The sequence below is a fragment of the Solea senegalensis genome, linkage group LG1 (assembly GCF_019176455.1).
Source record: "Solea senegalensis isolate Sse05_10M linkage group LG1, IFAPA_SoseM_1, whole genome shotgun sequence".
Classification (NCBI taxonomy): Eukaryota; Metazoa; Chordata; class Actinopteri; order Pleuronectiformes; family Soleidae; genus Solea; species Solea senegalensis.
The window spans coordinates 17,875,800-17,896,771 of NC_058021.1; the positions used below are offsets into that span (position 1 = coordinate 17,875,800).

Below are 20,972 nucleotides of genomic sequence, written 5' to 3' on the forward strand. Positions count from 1 at the left end.
TTATTTGCACACTCCATGCCTTAGTGTCCATTTTTGGTGTATTTCTGTGGCAGTGTTACAGCGCCACATACAGGCCTGGCATATGTACTACAGGGCTTAGAGTCACTTTGGTGACATGAAGACATACACCTGAATGTCTTCATGTGTATGAAGACATTCATAGAAACAATGCTGTGTTTTAACCATTTAGGTCAAATTCTGTGTAGGGATGGGAATTGGTACCAGTCTGTCACTAGTCAAAATTCCTGGATCGGATATCAGATTGATGCAAAATCTGATTAAAAAATCCTATAAATTGCATGCTTCACTAAGCACAGACTGTAAAAAAGTAAGTAAAAATCAACAAAACCATTTTTTTTCATTCATGTTTAGGGCTGTTTATTTCTTCTTTTTGGGATAACTATCTTTGCTACACAGTTTGAAATGACTCAGCACAAATGTGTTGTTAACAGCGTCTGTCTCGGACTAATAGTTTGTGATTTTGGTGGTTTCGTCCCATGCTTAGTTCTGTTTCCACGTTCCCGCTGATATAAAGCAGACTCGGTATTTCAGTTTTTACCTGTGTGCGTCTCTGCGGCTCCTGCTTCACTCTGCCAGAGGAACGTCCTCTTCTCAGGGTGGGCTGCTTGTCTGTCTGCCTCTTTTTGGCTGTGCATATCTGTGACATTTGTCCACTAATCGGCTGTGTGCATGTCTGGCTGCTGAGTTGTATGTGTGTGTGTGTGTAATGCACCCGGCAGATACGGCCGCCTATCTTCTGGCAGGAAAGGGTGACCCCGTCATGCGAGCCCAGCGAGGGCCCATTACCCAGAAGCTGTCAGGGCAGTGAGCTGCCAGTTAGACTCACTGCACCACCGTGTGGTTCTGTCTTTATCCCCCCCCCCAGTATAAACATGTATACTAATGTCTGCAGAGCTTTACTTTATCACCATTTTCTGTTTGTTTTACGTCAAAGAACAAGATCACATGGAATAATGGGCAGATTAAATGTATTTCTTAGACCAGCTTAGACTGTCTTAGAAATATTGAGCTCTTGAAGTAACTTTACCAACGTTAAAATACAGTGGAATATTACGGACTTTTTCACAGGAGGCAGATTTATTCCCAATAAGATCATTTGCTCTCTCATCATCCTCCTCTTCCTCACATGTACTTCACTCACTGGTATGGTGAAGAAGGTGACTAATTATTTTTGTTTAATTTTCTATGCACTCAAAAAAAGCTCAAAATTCCTCAGCTCCACTTCTGATCACATACTCTACATATATACAGTCAGTAGAACAGTATTTCTGATTTTCACTATGTGTATCACTAGAGGAAGCTCCACGGTTTGAGAACCATATCCTTAGACTTGACTTGACTAGTGACATCTAATGGTTGAAACTGCAGATTGCAGGATTCTTTCAGTTTCTTTGCTCCATAAGTCAAAGAAATCACTGAAACTCAATCATTTTGGTTTGTGTAACGTCATTATTGTCGGCGTTAGACAACACCAATCAACATTCTCCAACATTTTCTGACATTTTCTGGACGTATTGATCTGACGGTGTGTGAGGAGAAGAAGAAGAGAAAAGAAAAGAAGGGAGAAGGTCATCGTTGTGTGACCTATACAGACTGAGCGGAGGGAGGGAAGAGGAAACAGAAGTGTAGCTGAAAGAAGAAGTAAAAGAAGTGTATGATTCACTCATGTCCAGTAACACATCACCAGCTTTTATCTAAACTGCAATTTCACACACTGTGATCTGTGTGCGAGCGTGGACTTCATTTATTATTATTTTCTTTTCCAATAATGAAGCAGCGTTTTAATGTTATTGGATTAATTAAGGATGGCAGGATAGTATTGTCAGTGGCTGGATTAACAGTCAGGCGCTCAGACTCTCAGGGGCATCATAGCGCCTGATTTACATTACAATACAACACACCTCACATTAATAAGAGTAATATTTGTGTTTAATCCAAATGACCTGAAACAAGAATTGCCACTTCATTTGATTTAATTCGTTCAGACTCCAAGTGTGATTTTATTAGGTGAATTTATTTTGGGTTTTTTACTGTGTAATTCCACTGATATAACATTTTAAAACTAACAGATGTAAAGAATGAGGGTAATTTAAAGTTGGAATAGACAATTTGTTAAAACAACAAAATCAATCTATAGGGCTTTAACAAAAGCTGCAGGAGACAAATGCATGGCTTGTTTTGCTTTTCCATCAGTGATAGTACCTGGTGTTTTTTTTTAGTTTTTAATGGTCTCCAACTGGTGGCCCGTTGGCCAAAAGTGGCCCGCCATCAGCATCAGTATCTGTCCAGCAGATGATTTAACAAATCTGATCTGAAAAATATTTGCTTATCTTTGCAAAAAAAAAGTCCTGTTGTTAGATTTGACAGTTAACTGAAATTAAATGTTTGCTTTGGAAAAAATGAAAATAAAAACACTGCTGTTGTCATGGAGACAGCCAAGTTTGGGCAGTAAAGAAGTGCATAGTTCTCAAAGAAGAAGCAATAATTCTTAAAATTTAAATGATGCACAATGAATATTAACAGTACGAGTGCGTATCTCACACGCAAGCTGGTGATTAAAGACAACGTCCACATTATGGTTAATTTAAAGCAACAAACGTGGGGTTTTTGTTTGTGACTGAAGACGTTTTATGGCACTTTGTCTGATGAAGATACAACGTTTTGGCCCAAATGTACAAAAATTGGTCTTCTGCCACATTAGCTGCTGATCCCTGCACTAGTTTGTGTTTGTGTCGCGTATAAAACGACGTGACTGATACCAAACTGAGTAAAGTTAGAACTGTATAAGGGAAAAGTGCCATAAACCTTGGGGAGGAGCGTGAAGAGTAAGAGGGACAGAAGTTGGAAAAGAGGACAGGAAATGAAATGGAGGAGTCGACATGGTTGCAAAGTGGGATAACATGATGCCAGGAGGCAGGGAGGAGGAGGAAGAAGGTTGAGGCATTATCATGTAAAATCCCTTTTAACCTGCCGTGCTGCAAATAACCAAACACACACAGAGGGAGGATGAATCACTCGTTAAACCCAGACACTTTTCATAAACCTCATACCACAGACTGTCTGTCAACATGGCTCTGTGTGTATGTGTATGTGTATGTGTGTGGTGGGTAGACTGAGGAAATGCTCGTACAGTGTTTCTGACACATTTCAGGAGAGAACTAACTGTATTTTCCTTTCTGACGATGTGTGCGCGGGCATTTTTCATTTAAGCCGTAAATTAATACGATGTTTAAATAATGTATCTGCACATCATTTTAATGAAGAAGGAAGTTATTCACCGGGAAAAATGGGGGAACATGGCTACCGGAGGGTTACTGGTTCGAGTCCACACCAGCTCAAAGGGCTGGGGTACCCCTGGGCAAGGTACCCAACCCCCATTGCGACCCCGGCGCCCGGGCACTGCTCAGTGGCTGCTAGGAAGGTTCTTAGTAGAGGATCCGTTAAGTGCAGAGAAAGAATTTCCCTAAGGGGATTAATAAAATAATAATAATAAAAAATGCTGTCATTATGCAACAAACACAGGTGCTGATTCAACTCTACAGCGGTTTTAAAGGCTTTTTATGATTATGCTGTTGGTGTAATGCATTCTTGGCAGAGCTAACTCAGAGGTCTCAAACTCAAATGACTTGGGGGCCACTGAGTGTCTAGTTTGGTGGGTAGTACCTAAAAGTATAAAGTACCTAAAAGTATAAAGTCCTTAAAAGGAATACTTACCAGAAAATAATGACATTTACTTAAGTTTTAGAAGTAAAAGTATTGTAAAAGTGATGAGTTAGGATTGAGTCATGGTGGCTCAGTGGTCGGGCGAGTTATCTTTCAACTGGAAGGTTGTGGGTTAAGTTCCTGGCTCTGCTAGTCTACATGTGTCCTGGAGCAAGGCACTTAACCCCATGTCACAGCGTGCGAATGGGTGAAAACTGTAGTGTAAAGCAGCTCACCAAGGCTAGAAAAGGGCTATATAAATACAGACCATAATACCGCCTCTTCTAATTTTATTTGGTAGTAATGAGTGACAATGATAGTTAGAGGAAACGTAGTGAAGTAAAGGTTGATGTACAGATACATGAATTTTGTACTTAATTACATTATAACAAAGTATTTGTACTTTGTTAAAAAGACATCTAAATAACAATAATTATGATAATACTTCACTTAATTGCAAAAATAAAAGTGTTTGTTTTGACATGGAACAATACATATTTCATAATATAAACATGTATGATTCAAAATGAATCCAAAACATACAGAAATAATTTGTTATTACTTGATATTCAGGGGCGTTTGAGTTTGAGACACATTACTTGCTGGACAGTGGCTGCAGTTGTCTTACCCGGCTCATCCAGTAAAACCCATGACCCACAAAATCCATGATAACTTCATTTGGCATAATTGAATCCATTTCCTCTTACACCCCTCCCCTCCCCGTCTCTGAGCGCCTCACAGACTAGTCTGAATGTTTCGAGTTACACCTCGACACATGGCTTGACGAGACAAAAACGGGCTCCCCGCCACATTCATCCACACATGGCCTGTGGGAGCGAATGAGAAAAAAATCGCGTACCAGTTTGTGAGAAGAAGAAGAAGTGCTGACGGCAAAAATTAATTAACGCAATCCCTTAAATGCAGTGTGACAGAGTGAAAAGCTAAGCACACACCTCTGGAGTTGGAGGCAGGGTGCTGCGACGGGAAGACGTATCGTCCGACTTTTTTTGGCCACAAAGCGATGTTTCCCTTAATTTAACGCTGGGTGTTTGCCATCCACTAAAGTGGTTTGGCTGGAGCAGATCGATGCTGATAAAGAGATCTGGCATATGGCTCTGGATAGTGTGTGTATGTACTGTGTGTGTGTGTGTGTGTGTGTGTGTGCGCCAATTCCAAAGCCATCAAATTGAATTGATATCCAGTTAGTAAGAGAGTAGATGGCCACGGCTCTGGCTTGTCAATCGTAAGTCAAGGAGAAAAAGAGAGAGGATAAGAAAATATGGTTCACTGCTACTGAGGCTGTAACAATTGTGATAAACACTGGGGTTAAATGCCAGGGCGGTTCCAGACTGTAATGCTCTAATGCAGTGTGAACTTCCGGGATTCAAAAACTGACATTTTGGCAGTGAAATCGCAAAACATCTTGTGGCTTCTTAATGTGAGTTTGTCTTGCAACTGCAAGACTACGTCCATTTTTATATAGAGTCTTACAGTTGTTTCTGTAAAGAAATCAGTTGAGTATGTCAGCCTGTTAGAGAAGACAACCTCCACTCCCACTCTGACTGTCCAAAGTTGGACTTTTGCTGATGAGCAACCGTCGCAGACTTTCTGCGTGAGAGGAAACTACTTTCCTGACCAGCAGATGGTGGTAATCCATGTTTGTCAGTGAAAGAGGGAAACTGGAGAAACTGGAAGATTTCGGGAAGCTCATAACTAAGCGCTTGTTTACCTGTTTGGTGTTGAGGTCGATGGACGTGCTGAAGTTAGCATAGAGAACTAAAACTAAATGAGGAACCTATGGGAGAAGATTTATATTGATGTGAGTTTGCTTGCTTCATCTTTTACGTGTCTCTTCATGTCTTCAAATTGGCTGGTTCTAGACTGCCAATCAAAGCAGTCTCACTGGTAAATGGACTCCGATTCAACACGTGGAATCGGCTGTTAAGCCGTTGTCAGGATCTTCTCATTTCCACGCCGACAAATGCCAGCTCTGCCCCGTCGTTCACTGATCGTCCGACAGTCAACCGTCAGTGCCAAGTGTCGCAGGATTAAGACAAAACCTCTACTCCTGCTTCTCTCTGAACTGTAGTCCCAGAGGACGGTTTGTGTCCATTGACAATTGTGCTTATTTATAGCCACTGACAGGCTCAGTATTTTGGCCCTTGATAAGTGGGGAAGGCAAGGGAGGAGACGTGAGGAGCGCTGGCTCTCTGAAGTCGGCACACATCAGTTATTGTTTGTGCCGTGCTCGGGTCTGATCGCGGCGCTCTGTGAAGTCCTGACGTGCCGCGCTCCAGGAGTCTTTTGTTGTCGTCAAGCAAGAAGCTCATTTTCGATTCCGTTTCGCGGGACCACTTGAATGCCTGTACATCACCATAAAAAGAGATTTATCACAGCCAATCACTGTTGACATCACATTTGTCAGAATGTATTCTCATCCACATCTGTGTTTGGAGAAATCCTGACGTTGCTGGAGAGTTTTCAGCGCATGGATTATTCATCTGCCAGATGGAATTATGCATCTGAAGATACCTTCTAGTGACGGCATCTACACGCACTGATGATCTGGGAAGAGTGGCTGGTGTCACGCAGAGATCCAACATGTCTTCCTCCTTTCTCTCATTTAACTTCTGGCCCAGAGTCAAAATGGCCGCCTTCCCCCACAGGCAGTCTCGGGAAGTCAATCTGACCAATTTACTGGGTCACAGGAGACTTCTGCTCCTCTCTGACTCGCTCGCCACAACCATTTGTGTGGAGCATGTGGACGGGTTAACAGAGGAGGCAATCTGCGTCTCATCCCGCTGCGCTTTAATCACTTGCTTCAAAGCCTGTTGTGTTTTTTCCTCTCTCGATGGCAGAGGGGAAGAAAAAGGAAGCCCAACCCCAACTCAACTCGCCTGAATTACCCGTACGTCAGACCCAGACGAGACTGATATCTCCCTTCACCTTCGCTGTCCTCGCTGCAGTCTGGCAGATCATGCTGAGCTTTTCTTTTTTTTATTTTATTATTATTAAAGAATGAACAGAATTTCACAAATAAAATATTATCGGTTGCAGCCAGACACAGAGCTATGCACTCAGTCAGTGATATTCTCTTTGGAGATTGCAATCCACTGCAGCACTTCTGGCAACCCAAATTATTCATACGCATTTGCAACTTCACAAGGTTGACTTTTTATTGCCTTTTTTTTCCCCTCTGCTTTTCTCTTACTTTAGTGAAGACTTATGGCACTTTTTTCCATTAAACAGTTCTAGTGCCACTCCAAGGTTTTTTTGCTTTTCCATTAGGCATGCTATGATGACCCCGCCCATGTTGAGGAGGAACTATGAAGTCATGGAAAACGATGTGACTGATACCAAACCGAGTAGAGTAGAGCCAAGTAGACCTGTAATATATAACATGATTATGGTACATGAAGTTTTCACCAGGACTTTTGCTCCTGTGCATGATTGCAGACCATAGCAAAGGGAAGAACTAAGGGAAAATTTCATTACCATTAAGTTTCTCTATGTGCTCAATATTTACTCTTTTTGGCCGGACCTCGACAACAGCCAGCTCTACAAATGCAAATGTCCTTGATTGACCGATTGACTGAATTAGTGCTTGTCAGCCGGCCAGTCATTGTGTTAATCCCATTGCATGCTCTTTAAACACGATTTAGCTGTTAGCAGTTACTGTTACATCACGAGGAAGTGTGACTCTCTGATATTCTGCTTCTAGCTGCCAAGTAGAGCATGTCCGTCGTGGGAATATTGTTGTAATGTAAATGCAATGCTGCAATAACATCATGTTCTATTTGCTCATGGGTATCAATACTTTTGTGGTATTCACCAACATTTCGGGTCGAGTATTAAGGATAAATGATTTTGAGAGAATATCTAATTGTGGTTTTCCTGACAGATCAGTGCAGTTGATGTTGTGACAGTAACAGTAACTCCTTTGTATTGAGTTGTAAAGATGAGAAGTTAAAGATATGTACTGTTTCTCACGTGATTAAGTTACTTTTTATCCAGAAAAAAACAATAAAACAGAGATTACGTAAAATACAACAAGAAAAATCTTATTATCAAGTAAATTCTTTGTCTTTTATACCTCACTAGCCTTTTTAAACCATGAATAAGACTGAACAGATTTGATATTCCATTCCACGGCTGCCACATATAGAAAGCCGCTCTGTCTCGAGTTGAATAACTAACTGAAACTGTGGCACCTAAGGAGTTAATCTCATCAGCGTCAGTGAGCTAATAAGCATGCAGTGTGTTGTTTGACCGAGATCTAACTGTGCTCGTGTTTGGCTGTCTCTGGACGTGCAGGACATCTCCACCACAGATGGAGTTTATTCCCCAAAGGAGAAAGGACAACGTATGAGAGCAGACCAGCTGAAACTAAAGAATTATACCATCATTTCTTGTTAAAATGGGTTGAACAAATTGGTATCAAATATTGATGCCATATCAAATTTTCAGGGTCCCTCATGGCTCCATGACCCCTGAATTCTTAAATCCTTCCATTAAAAGAATCCTCTACTATGTCATTCCGCCATTATCTTGCCATGTATTCTGCTCTTTATGGCATTCACTGAGTCATAATGTTCAACAGTCTCCCGAGGCTGTTGACACTTGACTCCTCCTCTCTCTCTGCATGAGATACAGCAGCTGTAGATAATACTTGCACAAAAGCAGCAACAGTTCCTCATTATTCCAGCATAATACGCAATTAGGCAAACGTCAGGTGACCAGGTGAGATAAAGCACGTAGCCACAGAACACACTGGGACGCTCCGTCTTCTGACTCAGACTGTAATGAAGGGTCCACAATAGCCCCACAGTGATGTGATGACTGGATGGTGTGGCTTTTCTGACAGTCACTGAAAATAATGACAGCAGAACATCCCAGAACATCACACCTGGAGTTTCATTTCAATAATATGAGCCACATATCTCCTTTCCTCTCTAAGGTCCAACATGTGACATTTAGAATCAGAATCAGAATATCTTATTAATTCCAGGGATAAAATGGCTAAGGACGGTTTTAATGGTAGAAAATGTAATTTATTACCCACAAATATGCGTGTGTGATGTGTTTTAATCACGAGGGCTGCAAATATATTATTAATCTGATAACCTTAAACCTGTTTAAGTTCAAAATATGGAGCCTCAAAGTGAGTCAGACTGTTTGAAGTGCGTACCAGGTTGTCCAGCAGAGGGCATTGTGAGTGCTGCCTGGCCTGACAGTGATGTTATTTTATTTTGCAGAGTAAATGGAGGACAGAAATCATCCTCAGCTGTTAGCAGCAGTGGCGTATTTACCACAGCAGATAAAAAATGTCCAAAAAGAAACAACACAATCACAATTTGCGTGAATTCCAACTTAAATCTCAGAATCGACTTTAACCTCAGAAAGCTGACGGATGAATTCTGGCTTCTTTTTCTTTCTCAGAATTCTGACTTGAATCTCAGAATTTTGACTTAAATCTCAGAATTTTGAGAAAATAACTCACTGAATTCTTATTTTTATCTTAAATATAAACATTTCCCAAAAAGTGTTCACATGTGGCCCTAATCCTCTTCCATACACACACATATTTATTTCATTATTTTGTCTTAAGTCTGCCTCATAGTGCTGAGTAAATGAACAACCACAGTGTGGCGTAATCTTTTTAAATCAAAATCAGCATGGACACAAACAACACATGCAGTGGTAGTTTCTGAAAGCTGAAAGAAGGCCTTTGCTTCACGTCTTTTTTGTTTGTCTGTATGAGTGGCTTTAGTAGTATTATTATTATTATTATTCTTGTTGTTATCTGAAGGCCGTTGTGGACAGAACAGATAAGGGATAATACTCTACGTGAGGTGAAGAAATAGATGGATTATGTGAATTGGGTTCCACCAGAATATGTTTATTGGGCGGATAAAATGACAGGATTTTCATTGCTATATCTGGCTTTCGCACTTTTAAAACCCACGTTATTGGATTTAGCAGCTCACACTCTCTCTCTCCGTCATATTCTGACTCTGGCCCTCTGTGGTTCCCCCTCTCTCTCTCTCTCCCTCTCTCTCTCTATCCCTGTATTATATTCCCACTTTTATTGTCCACCTGTCTGTGCAGCTCTTCTCTTCTCCCTCTTACCACTTGCATATCATGTTCTTCCTCTCTGTCTCTAAGTGTTTCTTTCCCTCTCTGTCCTTTCTTTCTTTTTCTTTTTTGGTTCTTTCCATTTTCCTCCAGGAATATCACAAAAAAAAAACATTAAAGCAGCTGAAAATACCAGGTCAGAACGTACCACACACACGGACTTCATCATTATTTCAAATTGTCACACATTATGCTACTCACCTGCTCTTCTCTCCAGCTGAAAATAAAAGCCTCATGAAGTGCCTTCCCTTTTTTGTGTCATAATTGGGCTCAAGTATCGCAATTGAAAGCTTTTACCTTATTTACAATTTGCTGAATTATTGGAATTGTAGCTCAAATCGGGGGAAATACGCAAAGGGGGAAAAGAGGCGCAGACGTATTTTTTTGACAATTCTACAGCCATAAAATCTAAATAAATCCAGGCTTGAATATCACGATGGTCATAAGAGGGTTAAGAGTTACTTATTTGGTTGTTTGAATGAATATAGCGAGTTTACTGCTCCATTAGTAGATGGTCTCCAGTGGGGGCGATGGAAGCTTGTCTTTGAACTGCAAAGTTCAAAGACAAAGTGTTTGAGTGTTCAATTCCCAGCTTCGCTAGTCTGGGCAAGACACAGCCGGCAGCGCGTGAATGGGTATAAAAGATGTGGGACAGAACATGTACCACCAGTGGTACGCAAGCTTCCTCTGGTGGTACATGTTCTGTCCTGTAGATCCAAAAAAGTTAAATGGTCTGTATTCACATTCACACCTATTCACTCAGCACATCTACGTGCAGCACTTTTTCACATATTTTGTACCCGTTCACGCGCTGCCGGCTTTTGAGAACCATGGGTTTTTGAAAACCCATGGGTTTTGGCTCTCTGGGTTATATCAGAAGTTGGAGGTTGGAACTGGGAGTGTTTATAAGTTGACTGTGTCCTGGTCGAGAATTCTGGGAAAAAAACACGGACACAACCGTACCTCAGGCTAGTCATTGTTAGCAATAGCGTCTACTCAGGGATTTGCACACGCAAACTGCGTAGCAGCTTGTTCACGGATAAAAATATGTAAATATATGTGAAACAAATATTACAGGAGTAATTTTTACAATTGGCGTGACGTCCAGGAATCCCACGCCGAGGTTGGTGAAGTTGGAAATCCGAGTTCCCGTTGAAGGAACACCTTCTCAATTTGGAAATTCCTTCGGCTTCAGCCGGAACACACCATCATGCTTATATTAGCTGTGCCCACTCACTGCTATGTTCGCCCTCACTGATGTCACAGAACCACACTGCTTCTTCTCCTCATCCTCTCCTGACAACTATTTCTAATTTAACTCAAATGTTGGTAAAAGACGTCTTTTCGGCGTACTCTGGAACAGTGTAGGGTGACAGCATCCGACAGTCGCTGTAATTAGTGATTATTATGAACACCTGTGAAATGGAGTGGTACGACCGTTAAACATCCCAGTGCTCATGGAATTACTCTCACACCTGGAAGGAACTAACTGTTGCATTGTTGTGGCAGGGCGGTGTACTGTATATTTGTGTCCTGTTTTTAACTGCGAATACTCAACAAACACTTAGGTTCTTTTGCTCCCATTTTCCCATTCTGAGAGAAAGTGGAGGATTAGACCTGTTTCTCTTTGACTTTCACACTCAAGAAGCTCCTTCGCTGTTGTCTCCCTAATTTCCCAAGGTCAGCCTTTGTAGCTCGTAGCTGAAGGCTTTGGAGATAATCCTGTTGTAGGAACTTCACTCGCAGCCACGTTTGTGAGGATTGTGTAACAGTTTAGCGCTTATCGAATCGCAGCAGAGGGCGAGCGCAATTAAACACAAGATACCATATTTTTCCCCCCACCATTGATGACTCTTTAAATCCATTAGCGTCCTCCAGCTGGTGCGTGTGGACACAAACGAGGCCGCACTCGCCGCTGCCTACACACACACAGCATTATATCATTAGCAGTGATGAAGTGCTGTGCCGTGGCGTGACCTGCAGCGGCCTAGTTGATCACACTGTCAATTAGTTCTCCTTCGGTCCACTAATTATACTGTCACATCTCATTGATGCGCCATAGAGACTCAATGGGGGGAGAGAGAAAAAACAAAAAACACACACCAACTCCCTGTGTTTCCTGGACCAAGAGGTCAATGAGCTGATTCACATAGTGAGTTCTGATTTGTTGCATCAGGCGTGGCTGTTTATGCATGGGATTACGTTTGTGTTAATATTTTCAATAGTTAAAAACTACAACACCACACCGGATCTAGCTAGACCGGAAACAAAACAACAGGCACGCTGCCCTCACTTGTTTGGGCTTGCGAGCCGGCCAGAGGGTAGTAGACTAACGTTACGCTTTGAGTGGATGGCGAGCGCTGTGTGCTTCTCCGTCTCCAAGCGGGCTCTCCGTATCCAACACAGCCTGGATCGTTTCTTGACGCACTCCCCAGATCCAAGTAATGATGTATGCAGTGTTAGCAACCAAGCTGGCAGACCCCCGAACCGCAGTTAGGAGACCCGCGAAGACCGCTAGCTCCTTTAGCTCGTCACAGCAACAACACTTTAAATCACGGGACTCCGTCTGCGTTGAAGAACGGCACTTTATCCACAGCACTGCAGGGTGATACACAGCCTCTCTTATTATTGTGCGGCTCTCACAATAAGAGGAATAACTCAAAATATGCAGAGTGACAGAGACATTGTCTCAATAAAGCAAGCCGATCCACTTTTCTATGTTGATAAGAGCATTAAAATGAGAAGAAATTATGGGACAAAAAGAAATCAAGGGAAATTTAGAATAGATAAAAATGTGTGATTAATTGCGATTAATCAATAGTTTGACAGCACTAATTTAATAACCCTAACCCTAACACTTTATGAATTGAGCAAACTAAAAATTAACCACAAAATCAAAATACACAAATTGCATTCGTTTGCATCGTTCTTTGTGCCGCAGGTTTTTGTTTGCAATTCTGACCATGGGCGGGGCTTAGGAAGCTGCCTGCTGATTGGCTACTGAGTTTTGGAGCGACGGCTCAATGGACCAGTAGTCACAGGCGCTGTCCGTCTTTTCCAACGTAAGCGTTAGATGCTTACAGTTATTTTGTTGGAGTTCCAGACGGACAGCGACTCCAACTATTATTATATTGATATATTATTACAAAACTTACTTATTAGCAACCTTTTGCAATCACTGTATTTGGATCAAATGTATTATTTTTTTAAAATAATAACCATAAAAAGCTTAATTTTCAGTAATTTAAGTATTTTGATGTGTTTCTTCATTTTTCTCAGCACCATGGTCTTGTAAAAACATTCAAAAACACTTGAAAAAAAGCACTATAGCGCATGATATACAGTTATAAAATGTGCTTTTGTAATTTTCTAATTTACATTTTCTTCTTTTTACAGTTCAACAGATGAAAAATTCCGCTGGAACAACCAAGGTAAGAGTCCTCACACAACTTTATACTTTATATGTTTTTGTCTGTTGTTTTCATTATTTATATACATTTCCACTGCAAAAACCAACCATCGTTCATTTAAAACATACTGAAGAAATACTTCTGCAGTTATCATGTTGAATTCAAATCCCTTCCCGGCTCCAAAACGTAAATAAGAACTTTCCTGTCTGTCTGATTCCCATTAACCAAACCCCCTGTTTGACAGCCGAGTAAAGGTCAAAACAGCATTTGCAAATAATCCCCAGTGTTTACACCAGAGATAATAAACCTCATCATCTCACTCACAAAAATCTTCCTCTGACACCGACTCTCTCTGTCCTCCAAACGAAATTGTACATGCATCTATTTATGGAATTTACAACATACAGTGTATTGAAATAAAATCAAATGTGTGCATAATACGATGTTGATGATGAGTTATACAGGAAATCACTGATGAATCATAGTCATATAAGAGAGACAAGTACATGTTTCTGTGTCTGTGATTATCATGAAATGCCATTTCACTTTGATGTTAAGTATGGGATAATGACAAGGAGAGATATCGAGGAAATTACTGATAAGTCACTGTAGCAGAAGACACAAGTACTAGTATATACACAGTCACATATTGAATCGTAAAATCAGACAATTCTTTGTAAAAGCTACAACAACTGCTGGAGTTTCAACCCCAGATAAGAGCTTTCTTTTTTCTTTTCTTTTAATTAATTGCAGCTGTTTTGGTTGGTGAAGGTGACTCACACTATAAATTGTAATCTAAAGTCATGAGATCAATATATAGATCATACTGCTCAGTTATCGGTCAGATATTCAGACTGGAGCATCGGCATAGGTTCATGTCCGTCTTCCCTGCTGCTCTAGGGATGAGCGGCCGTTGCGTGGACGTGGTGGAGCAGCTTTAGCTCCTGTGTTCTCGTCCACTTTTCCCTAGTGAGGAGCTGAGAGAACTGGGAAGAGAACCACTGATAGTCTGAACAGAATCAGAGAACTGAGAACTGTCCATCCTCCGGGGTCTGGGAGGTCCTAAGTCTAGCTTCACGACACTGCCGGGGATGAGAGAAACACCTCTTTCCCATTGTCAAGAATCTGCGGCATGCTGTGCTAAATGTGCAAGTTTTCTTGACACCTTTCCATGACTGCGTAGTACCTCCTCAACGTCAGCGGGGTCTTCATAGGACGGGTCATTTTATTTATTTTTAAGTCCTGTTGGCTCCCTCCAGCTCTCTATATCCTCTCATCAGCCACCAAACACCAATCAGTGGCCGGCAGTGTGTTGATGTCACAGTTTAGTATCGGCTCAGCTCGCTTAGAACCTCACCAGAGCATGTACCAAAAAAAGCACCAGGTACTATCACTCATTGAGTCGAGTCGAGCTGAGTAGTGCTTCAATTGTATCATGCAAAAGCACCATTAGACACGGCAGATGGACCCCCCCCTTATCACCGACTCTCGTCCTGGTTCTTCCTTCTCCTCACATGTGGATGTAGATGAGAACATCGCTGTAAATACTGTGGATGGAGTTCACCCAAGTGATGAACCACTCCAGAGGTCACTTGCAAGCACCAGAGTTCTTTGGTCCACACGAGAGGTCTCAGGCTGCACCAACCCAAACAAACCGTACTAAGGAGATAAACACACCAGGGTTAAACGTGGCTGGTGTGAACGGACCCTCAGATTCCCCACAAACCAAACGCTCTTCTGACAGCCGAGTAAAGGTCAAACAGCATTTGCAGTTATTTCTGTGCATTTAGTTTTACTTTTGTTTGTGGTGCCAGATGTTTTCAGTGAAGGACAAAAAGAATCGATGAGGCCTTCAGACGATTACAAAGTCGAAGCCAAACACTTTTCACTCTTCTGGACTGGACAAGTTCTTAGACAGGATTTTAGCTGAAAGCCCCATCTTTTCTCTCTCCTCTCAGTCTTGTCGAGATGTGAAGGGTGCTGAGAGTAGATTGATTATCTGAGTGCAGGGTTGCTGACCTCTGCTAACAAAGCGGCGACTGGAGGTCTGTGGTCAGAGCGCTTCATACACCAGGCCTTCAGCGTCTGCTGAGCTCTTCAACCATCTGCTCCGTGAGAAGGGAACAGTTTTTTCTCGCTCCAATCAGACAATTTGATCTGGAGAATCATTAAAAACCCATCACTTCTGGATCAAACGGGATTAAAAATGAGTTTGGGCGAGGGTGAGAGTAAAAATCCAGCGTAATGCCGCAGACTGCTCTGGAAATCTTTCCACCAGCAGCATCAATATCATTCTACAATTGCATCAGTCGGAGTCAATAAAATCAGCCTCCTAAATCCACACACTAAGGCCTCTACTATTACCATTCCTCTGCTTCTCTCTCACAGAGAGATTAATGTCGCTCCCAAGGCTCATTTTTAAGGTTTTTTACCCTCTTTGGCAAAACTCCCCGAAACTGATTTGAAGACACTGGGCGTGTTATCAGCCTCTCTCTGACAGACAAATGGCTTGCTATCCAAGGCCGCTGCCTATAGATCTCCATCCCACATGATTCATTTTTTTTCCCTTTTGACACAAAGCTTACTATCACATTTTACTTTGCAATGATGCATGAATAAATCCTCCCTTATTTTTGTCGTTGTTGATCATTTGTAGCAAAGTTTAGGCCGGAGGCAAAGCTCTGCTTAACTCTAAAATGTCATAAAATAAACAGTCAAATATGTACATTTCATGACTCAAAGTTTGCTCAAACATGATTCTATGGTTTTATTACTATAACCGAGTGGTTATTTATTCACCTTTAACTGTTTCTGGACTTGTTTTTCCTGCATACACAATAGTCACTGAGCCAATCTTATATAGCACCACTTCCTTTCAACCTGGCTTTAAAAATAAGAGCCACTGACTTCGGCTTTTTACTACTTCTCATGTAAAACTTTTGCAATAACACTTAAAAAACATGAAAAATAGCATAGAGTCAGTAGCTTGTAAAATAAAATACACTTTAAATTAGCCTCAACACTGAATCTACAGTGAAAGGTGTCACCAGTAGAATGTCAGTGTCATTATCAAAGCATCTTTTCTCTGTCTATTTTTTTGCCAGGAATCACATGTGTCACACGTTTAAAAATAGGCAAGACGCCCTAAAACGAGACACGTGTCTCACGCGTGAAGTGTGAACACTAATTTGTCAACATTAGCGCTGGAAATAAAGACGTGCCGTGTGAACCCGGCGTTAGAGTAAGCTGAGTGTAACACAGCCTTTATTTATGGTTACAGGAAATGACAGAAGTTACCACCAGCACTTGTGTGTGTTATAAACCTCATCAATAACGACTCACCAGTTCTTCATAGTTCAATTCTTATTGAACTGTAACCACTGATAACTGTTTACATAATCCGTAATTAGGTTTACACGTTAAAAACACCTATTTATTATGAAATGAAATTACAATGCATTTCCATTGGACTTATGTTTCACTAACAGAACTTGAAATGGCGTGACAGAACCCATATATATATATATGTATATATATATATATGTATGTATATATATATGTATATACGTATATATGTATGTATATATATATATATGTATATATATATATATATATATATATATGTAGATAGATAGATATATATATATATGGAAAGTTGGCACAATTAGCATGTCCATAGTTAGCATGTCCACAATGACTATAGCCTTTGAAAGACACAGAGGTCGGGGACTCGAGTCACGTGACTTAAGTCGCACATTTGAGGATGTGAGACGAGCTTGACTCACGTTGGTGAAATGACTCGACTCAAACAATGGGTGTCTGCTTTTTTTGCTGCCTTGTGATTTGAAGTGGAATGGAATCACAGTGGTGTTGGTGTAACCCGGTTGCCAGGTTTGTACGCAAGGCCGCAAAAGTAAACACCCAGCGTTTTCAGGGTTTCCACAACAAATTGCCACGTTAACCGCTAAATATTTGAGAAGTAATACAGTGTTTCTGTTACTGACAAAACTCTAGCAATTCAAAATGACTGTCCTTTTTAAGCATATTTAAATGTGGAATCTGGGAAATCATATATATATTATGATTTATAATCATCTATATCAGGATTACTACATTTACTGAATTTTTTTTTTTTTTTTTAACAAGGGCCAGAATTGTCAATGGTCCCTTAAGTTAAAAGTTACAGTTACAAACAAATGCCCTGTTTTATAATTGTTTTATTTTCATTCTCACAATTATCATTTTTAAATGTCAAATCTAAGCTACGCAGGAGTGAAAAAATGGAAGCATTCTCCCTTTCTTTCATAATAACATAATAACTTAATACCAGCTGAACTAATGGGGACATATGACCAAAACTGATTTTCTGTCCCACTCCGTTTCAGGCCATAAATAATACATTATAAAACCAAAGCTTACCGAGGGCCATGATTGTCCAGCGGACAGGCCTGATCTATATTCATGCTTCCTGTCTTGTAACTTGCTTGATTCTTGCAAGAATGACTTTGAACTCGCTTGAGACTTGAAGGTTTAGACTTGCGTGTGACTTGCATATGTGTGACTATGGACCTATAGAGACATGTTGTATCTGCTCATGTAAAAGCCATCGGAGTCTCCTGATGATGAATCATACAACATTTAACCATTTAACCCCTTATTATCTTCAAATGGAAATGGTTAAGGAAAGGGTTAGGAACAGAAAAGAGAAATGACGTTAGTGGGCCACAGTGTGTAGAATATGTTGTGTCCTGTTATTTTAATTGTGGTTTGCTTTGTGCCTTTGTGCATACAGATGGACAGAAGGACATAGAAGAGGAGTTGACAACAGGCCTGGAGCTGGTGGATTCCTGCATTCGATCACTTCAGGAGTCAGGCATCTTGGACTCGCAGGACACTTCGACAGGAGACAGTAAGAATGTCCAGAGTTTCTTTTCTCTCCTTGCTCTTTTTTCCTCCTCACGTTTACATTCAAGGATAGAGTGTTGGGGTTTTTTTTCAGCTTCACCCTGCACTCATGCCTTTTCTTCAGTAGTTAACCTCATGGGAAAGAAGTAGGTGTCAGGAGACATGCAGAGACGTGCTGTTGGTTTGATATGCTAATCTCTGCTAGCTGAGGTGTCAGCTGGCCTGCTGACACACACACACACACGATTGTACTTCCATGTTTGTGAGGACATTCATTCACATTATACATTCCCACAGTGGTGGGAAATTCCATTAAAATTCAGGGAGGTCCAGATAGAGTGTAGAATTATGATTCAATGCTGTAAATATCTGTGTTAACATACAGTTTTTATAGTGACTTAAAGAAATTATAAATACCTATATTCATAGATATAAAAATGCATCTTTATTATTTATTTATGTTTATTAGACCCTCACTGTGGGTCTAATAAAGGACTTATTTCATTTTATGAATATAGATGCATATTTAATTCCATTATTTGTAGAGTGTACAACTGAAACTGATGTTAATGTTTAGTGTTTGCTGTCTGCGGCGAGGTTTACGTCACATGGACATCTCTGTACAACATTTGTCTTAAGGTTGATGCCAAGTGTGATGCCAATCTGCTTCCAACAATTTAAGTGCATTTTTAAGATCCTTCTGAGAGAGATTCATTTTTAAAAAATGCTGCTGCTGCTGCTAGAAACGGTTAAAATCCATCCTGCCATGTTGCCCAAAGCTAACTATCAACTACCAGCAGTTCACCCAACAAAATCAACCACCAAACATGATGAACCTGCCTGAAATTGATATGAAAAAAATTAATAAACTATCCGCTGGCAAATGGTCAACAATAATTTGCTGAACTGTAGTTGCATATGAATTTTTAAATATACATAAAAAAATCTATTCTTCTTAGGTTACCCCAAAACTTAACCATAACTGGTTAATGCCTAACCCTAACCTAACCACAATTCAAATCTTAGCCCTAAACAGTAGACAATAGAAAAGACAACTTTTTTTTATACCTTAGTGAGGACACATCATTGACATAATACATTCCCTAGGCTCTTACCCTAACCTTAACCATCACAGCTAAGTGCCTAACCTTAACCTTTACTCTAGCCTGAACCCTATTATAACCAGGTCTTAACCCTGAAAAAAACCCAGATAAAATGTCCCCACAAAGTTAGGTTTGTTCGGTTTTTTTGGACCTCACACACACACAGAGTCAAGCTGCTGAGCAGATGAAGTGTGGTCACAGCAGTGGTGAATGCTGAGTGCCTTCATGCGTCAGCCTGCTGTTGTGTGTCGGTGTGCATGTTAATATCTGTGTATATGACTTTGATAGACACAGCTATTTCCATGCAGTCATCTCTCTCTCGCTCTCTATCTCTCTTCCTCCCAACTGCCTCCAATAGCAACCTAAAAATAGACGCCTGATTAAATATTTAAATATGTCAATAGAAGAGAGTGGGCGTGAAGAAAAGCCACTCACTTGACTTCCTGTGTGTGCCTTAAAGAAAAAAAAACCCCAGATGAATGAGCTCGAGTGACTCTCTCTGGGAATTCATGCACCTACTGTATATGCAGATGTGCTGTGTGTTCATGCGCATGATCGCTCAGATCTAGGTCATACTTTCCACATTATATACGTAGCTGCTGCACTTCCATTCATACTAAAATGAGGGCTGACGTCACTTTAGCATTAGCATGTGTGGGTTCAGGAGGGTCATGAAATGTTGAGGTTCTCGTGTACGTTTGCAGAGGGTCCACGAGCACCTCCAAAGACATGGGCAGATGATGATATTAAAGTTATATATAATATAAACATTATATATGTAATATAATACAATGGCAGACATCGGAAGCATGACCCAGGCCTAAGCAGAAGTAGCCTAAGTAGTGTGTGTGTACTTGTTTGTGTATCTTCTTCTTCAAAAAAAAAACCCATATAAACTCTAGACAGTGAGGACATTTTGTCTGGTCCTCACTTTAAGGGCTTTCTGATGGTTAGAATTGGATTTAGGTTAAGGGTTAAGGTTTGGCAATTAGTTGTGATGGTTAAGATAAGAGCTTGCTAACTAAAATGATAGATAGATAGATAGATAGATAGATAGATAGATAGATAGAGAGATAGAGAGATGAAACATTCAGTATTTATACCAGAAAAGCTCCTTAAATAGGTAAAATGAGAATACACACACACACACACACACACACACACACTTTCCCTGTCCATGTAGCCTTCAGTGTTTTCCATTTGAGAGCTAATTTATTTATTTATGAGGCCTTTCATGTTATTATACTCTGCGAAACTCCCATCCATCCATCCATTGCATTTTGCTTGTGTGTATTGGACATGGAGGCCTTGACCTAGTAAACTTGCTCTGTACCTCATGTTTTAAATAATGCACAGTTGATTCTCAAAGTGCACACAAAAGCCATTTGTTGCACTTGAAGTGAGTTTTCACTTTGGTCCGTCTTTAGTTTCCTATGTGCTTATGCAGAGTGACTGCGTTTGCTGTGAGCTGCCGACTTTAATAAAACACTGACACTCCACTATGATCCATAATCACAAATAATCACAACAGGTCAGTGACACTTTCTACATTCATGACAGTGTTAATGTATACACAGGAATGTGGAGTAGGTGGAAAAATGGGTCAAATAAGTAAAAAGGCAGCGAGAAAGCAAGTGATGGAGAGAGTGAGACAGGAAGACAAAAGGGAGGAGGAGTGTGTTTTAAATGGAGCTCA

At 40.8% G+C, this 20,972-nt stretch overlaps 1 protein-coding gene across 8 annotated transcripts in view; it reads left to right on the forward strand.

Annotated features, from left to right (window-relative positions):
* ctnnd2b (catenin (cadherin-associated protein), delta 2b) overlaps positions 1-20,972 on the forward strand; it is a 98,046-nt gene that overhangs the window by 17,303 nt on the left and 59,771 nt on the right. For all 8 annotated transcript variants that reach the window (XM_044021071.1, XM_044021081.1, XM_044021088.1 and 5 more), the window contains exons 3-4: positions 13,255-13,289; positions 18,061-18,177. In XM_044021071.1, coding sequence (XP_043877006.1) covers positions 13,255-13,289; positions 18,061-18,177 — 152 coding nt within the window. The remainder of the gene's footprint in view (positions 1-13,254; positions 13,290-18,060; positions 18,178-20,972) is intronic.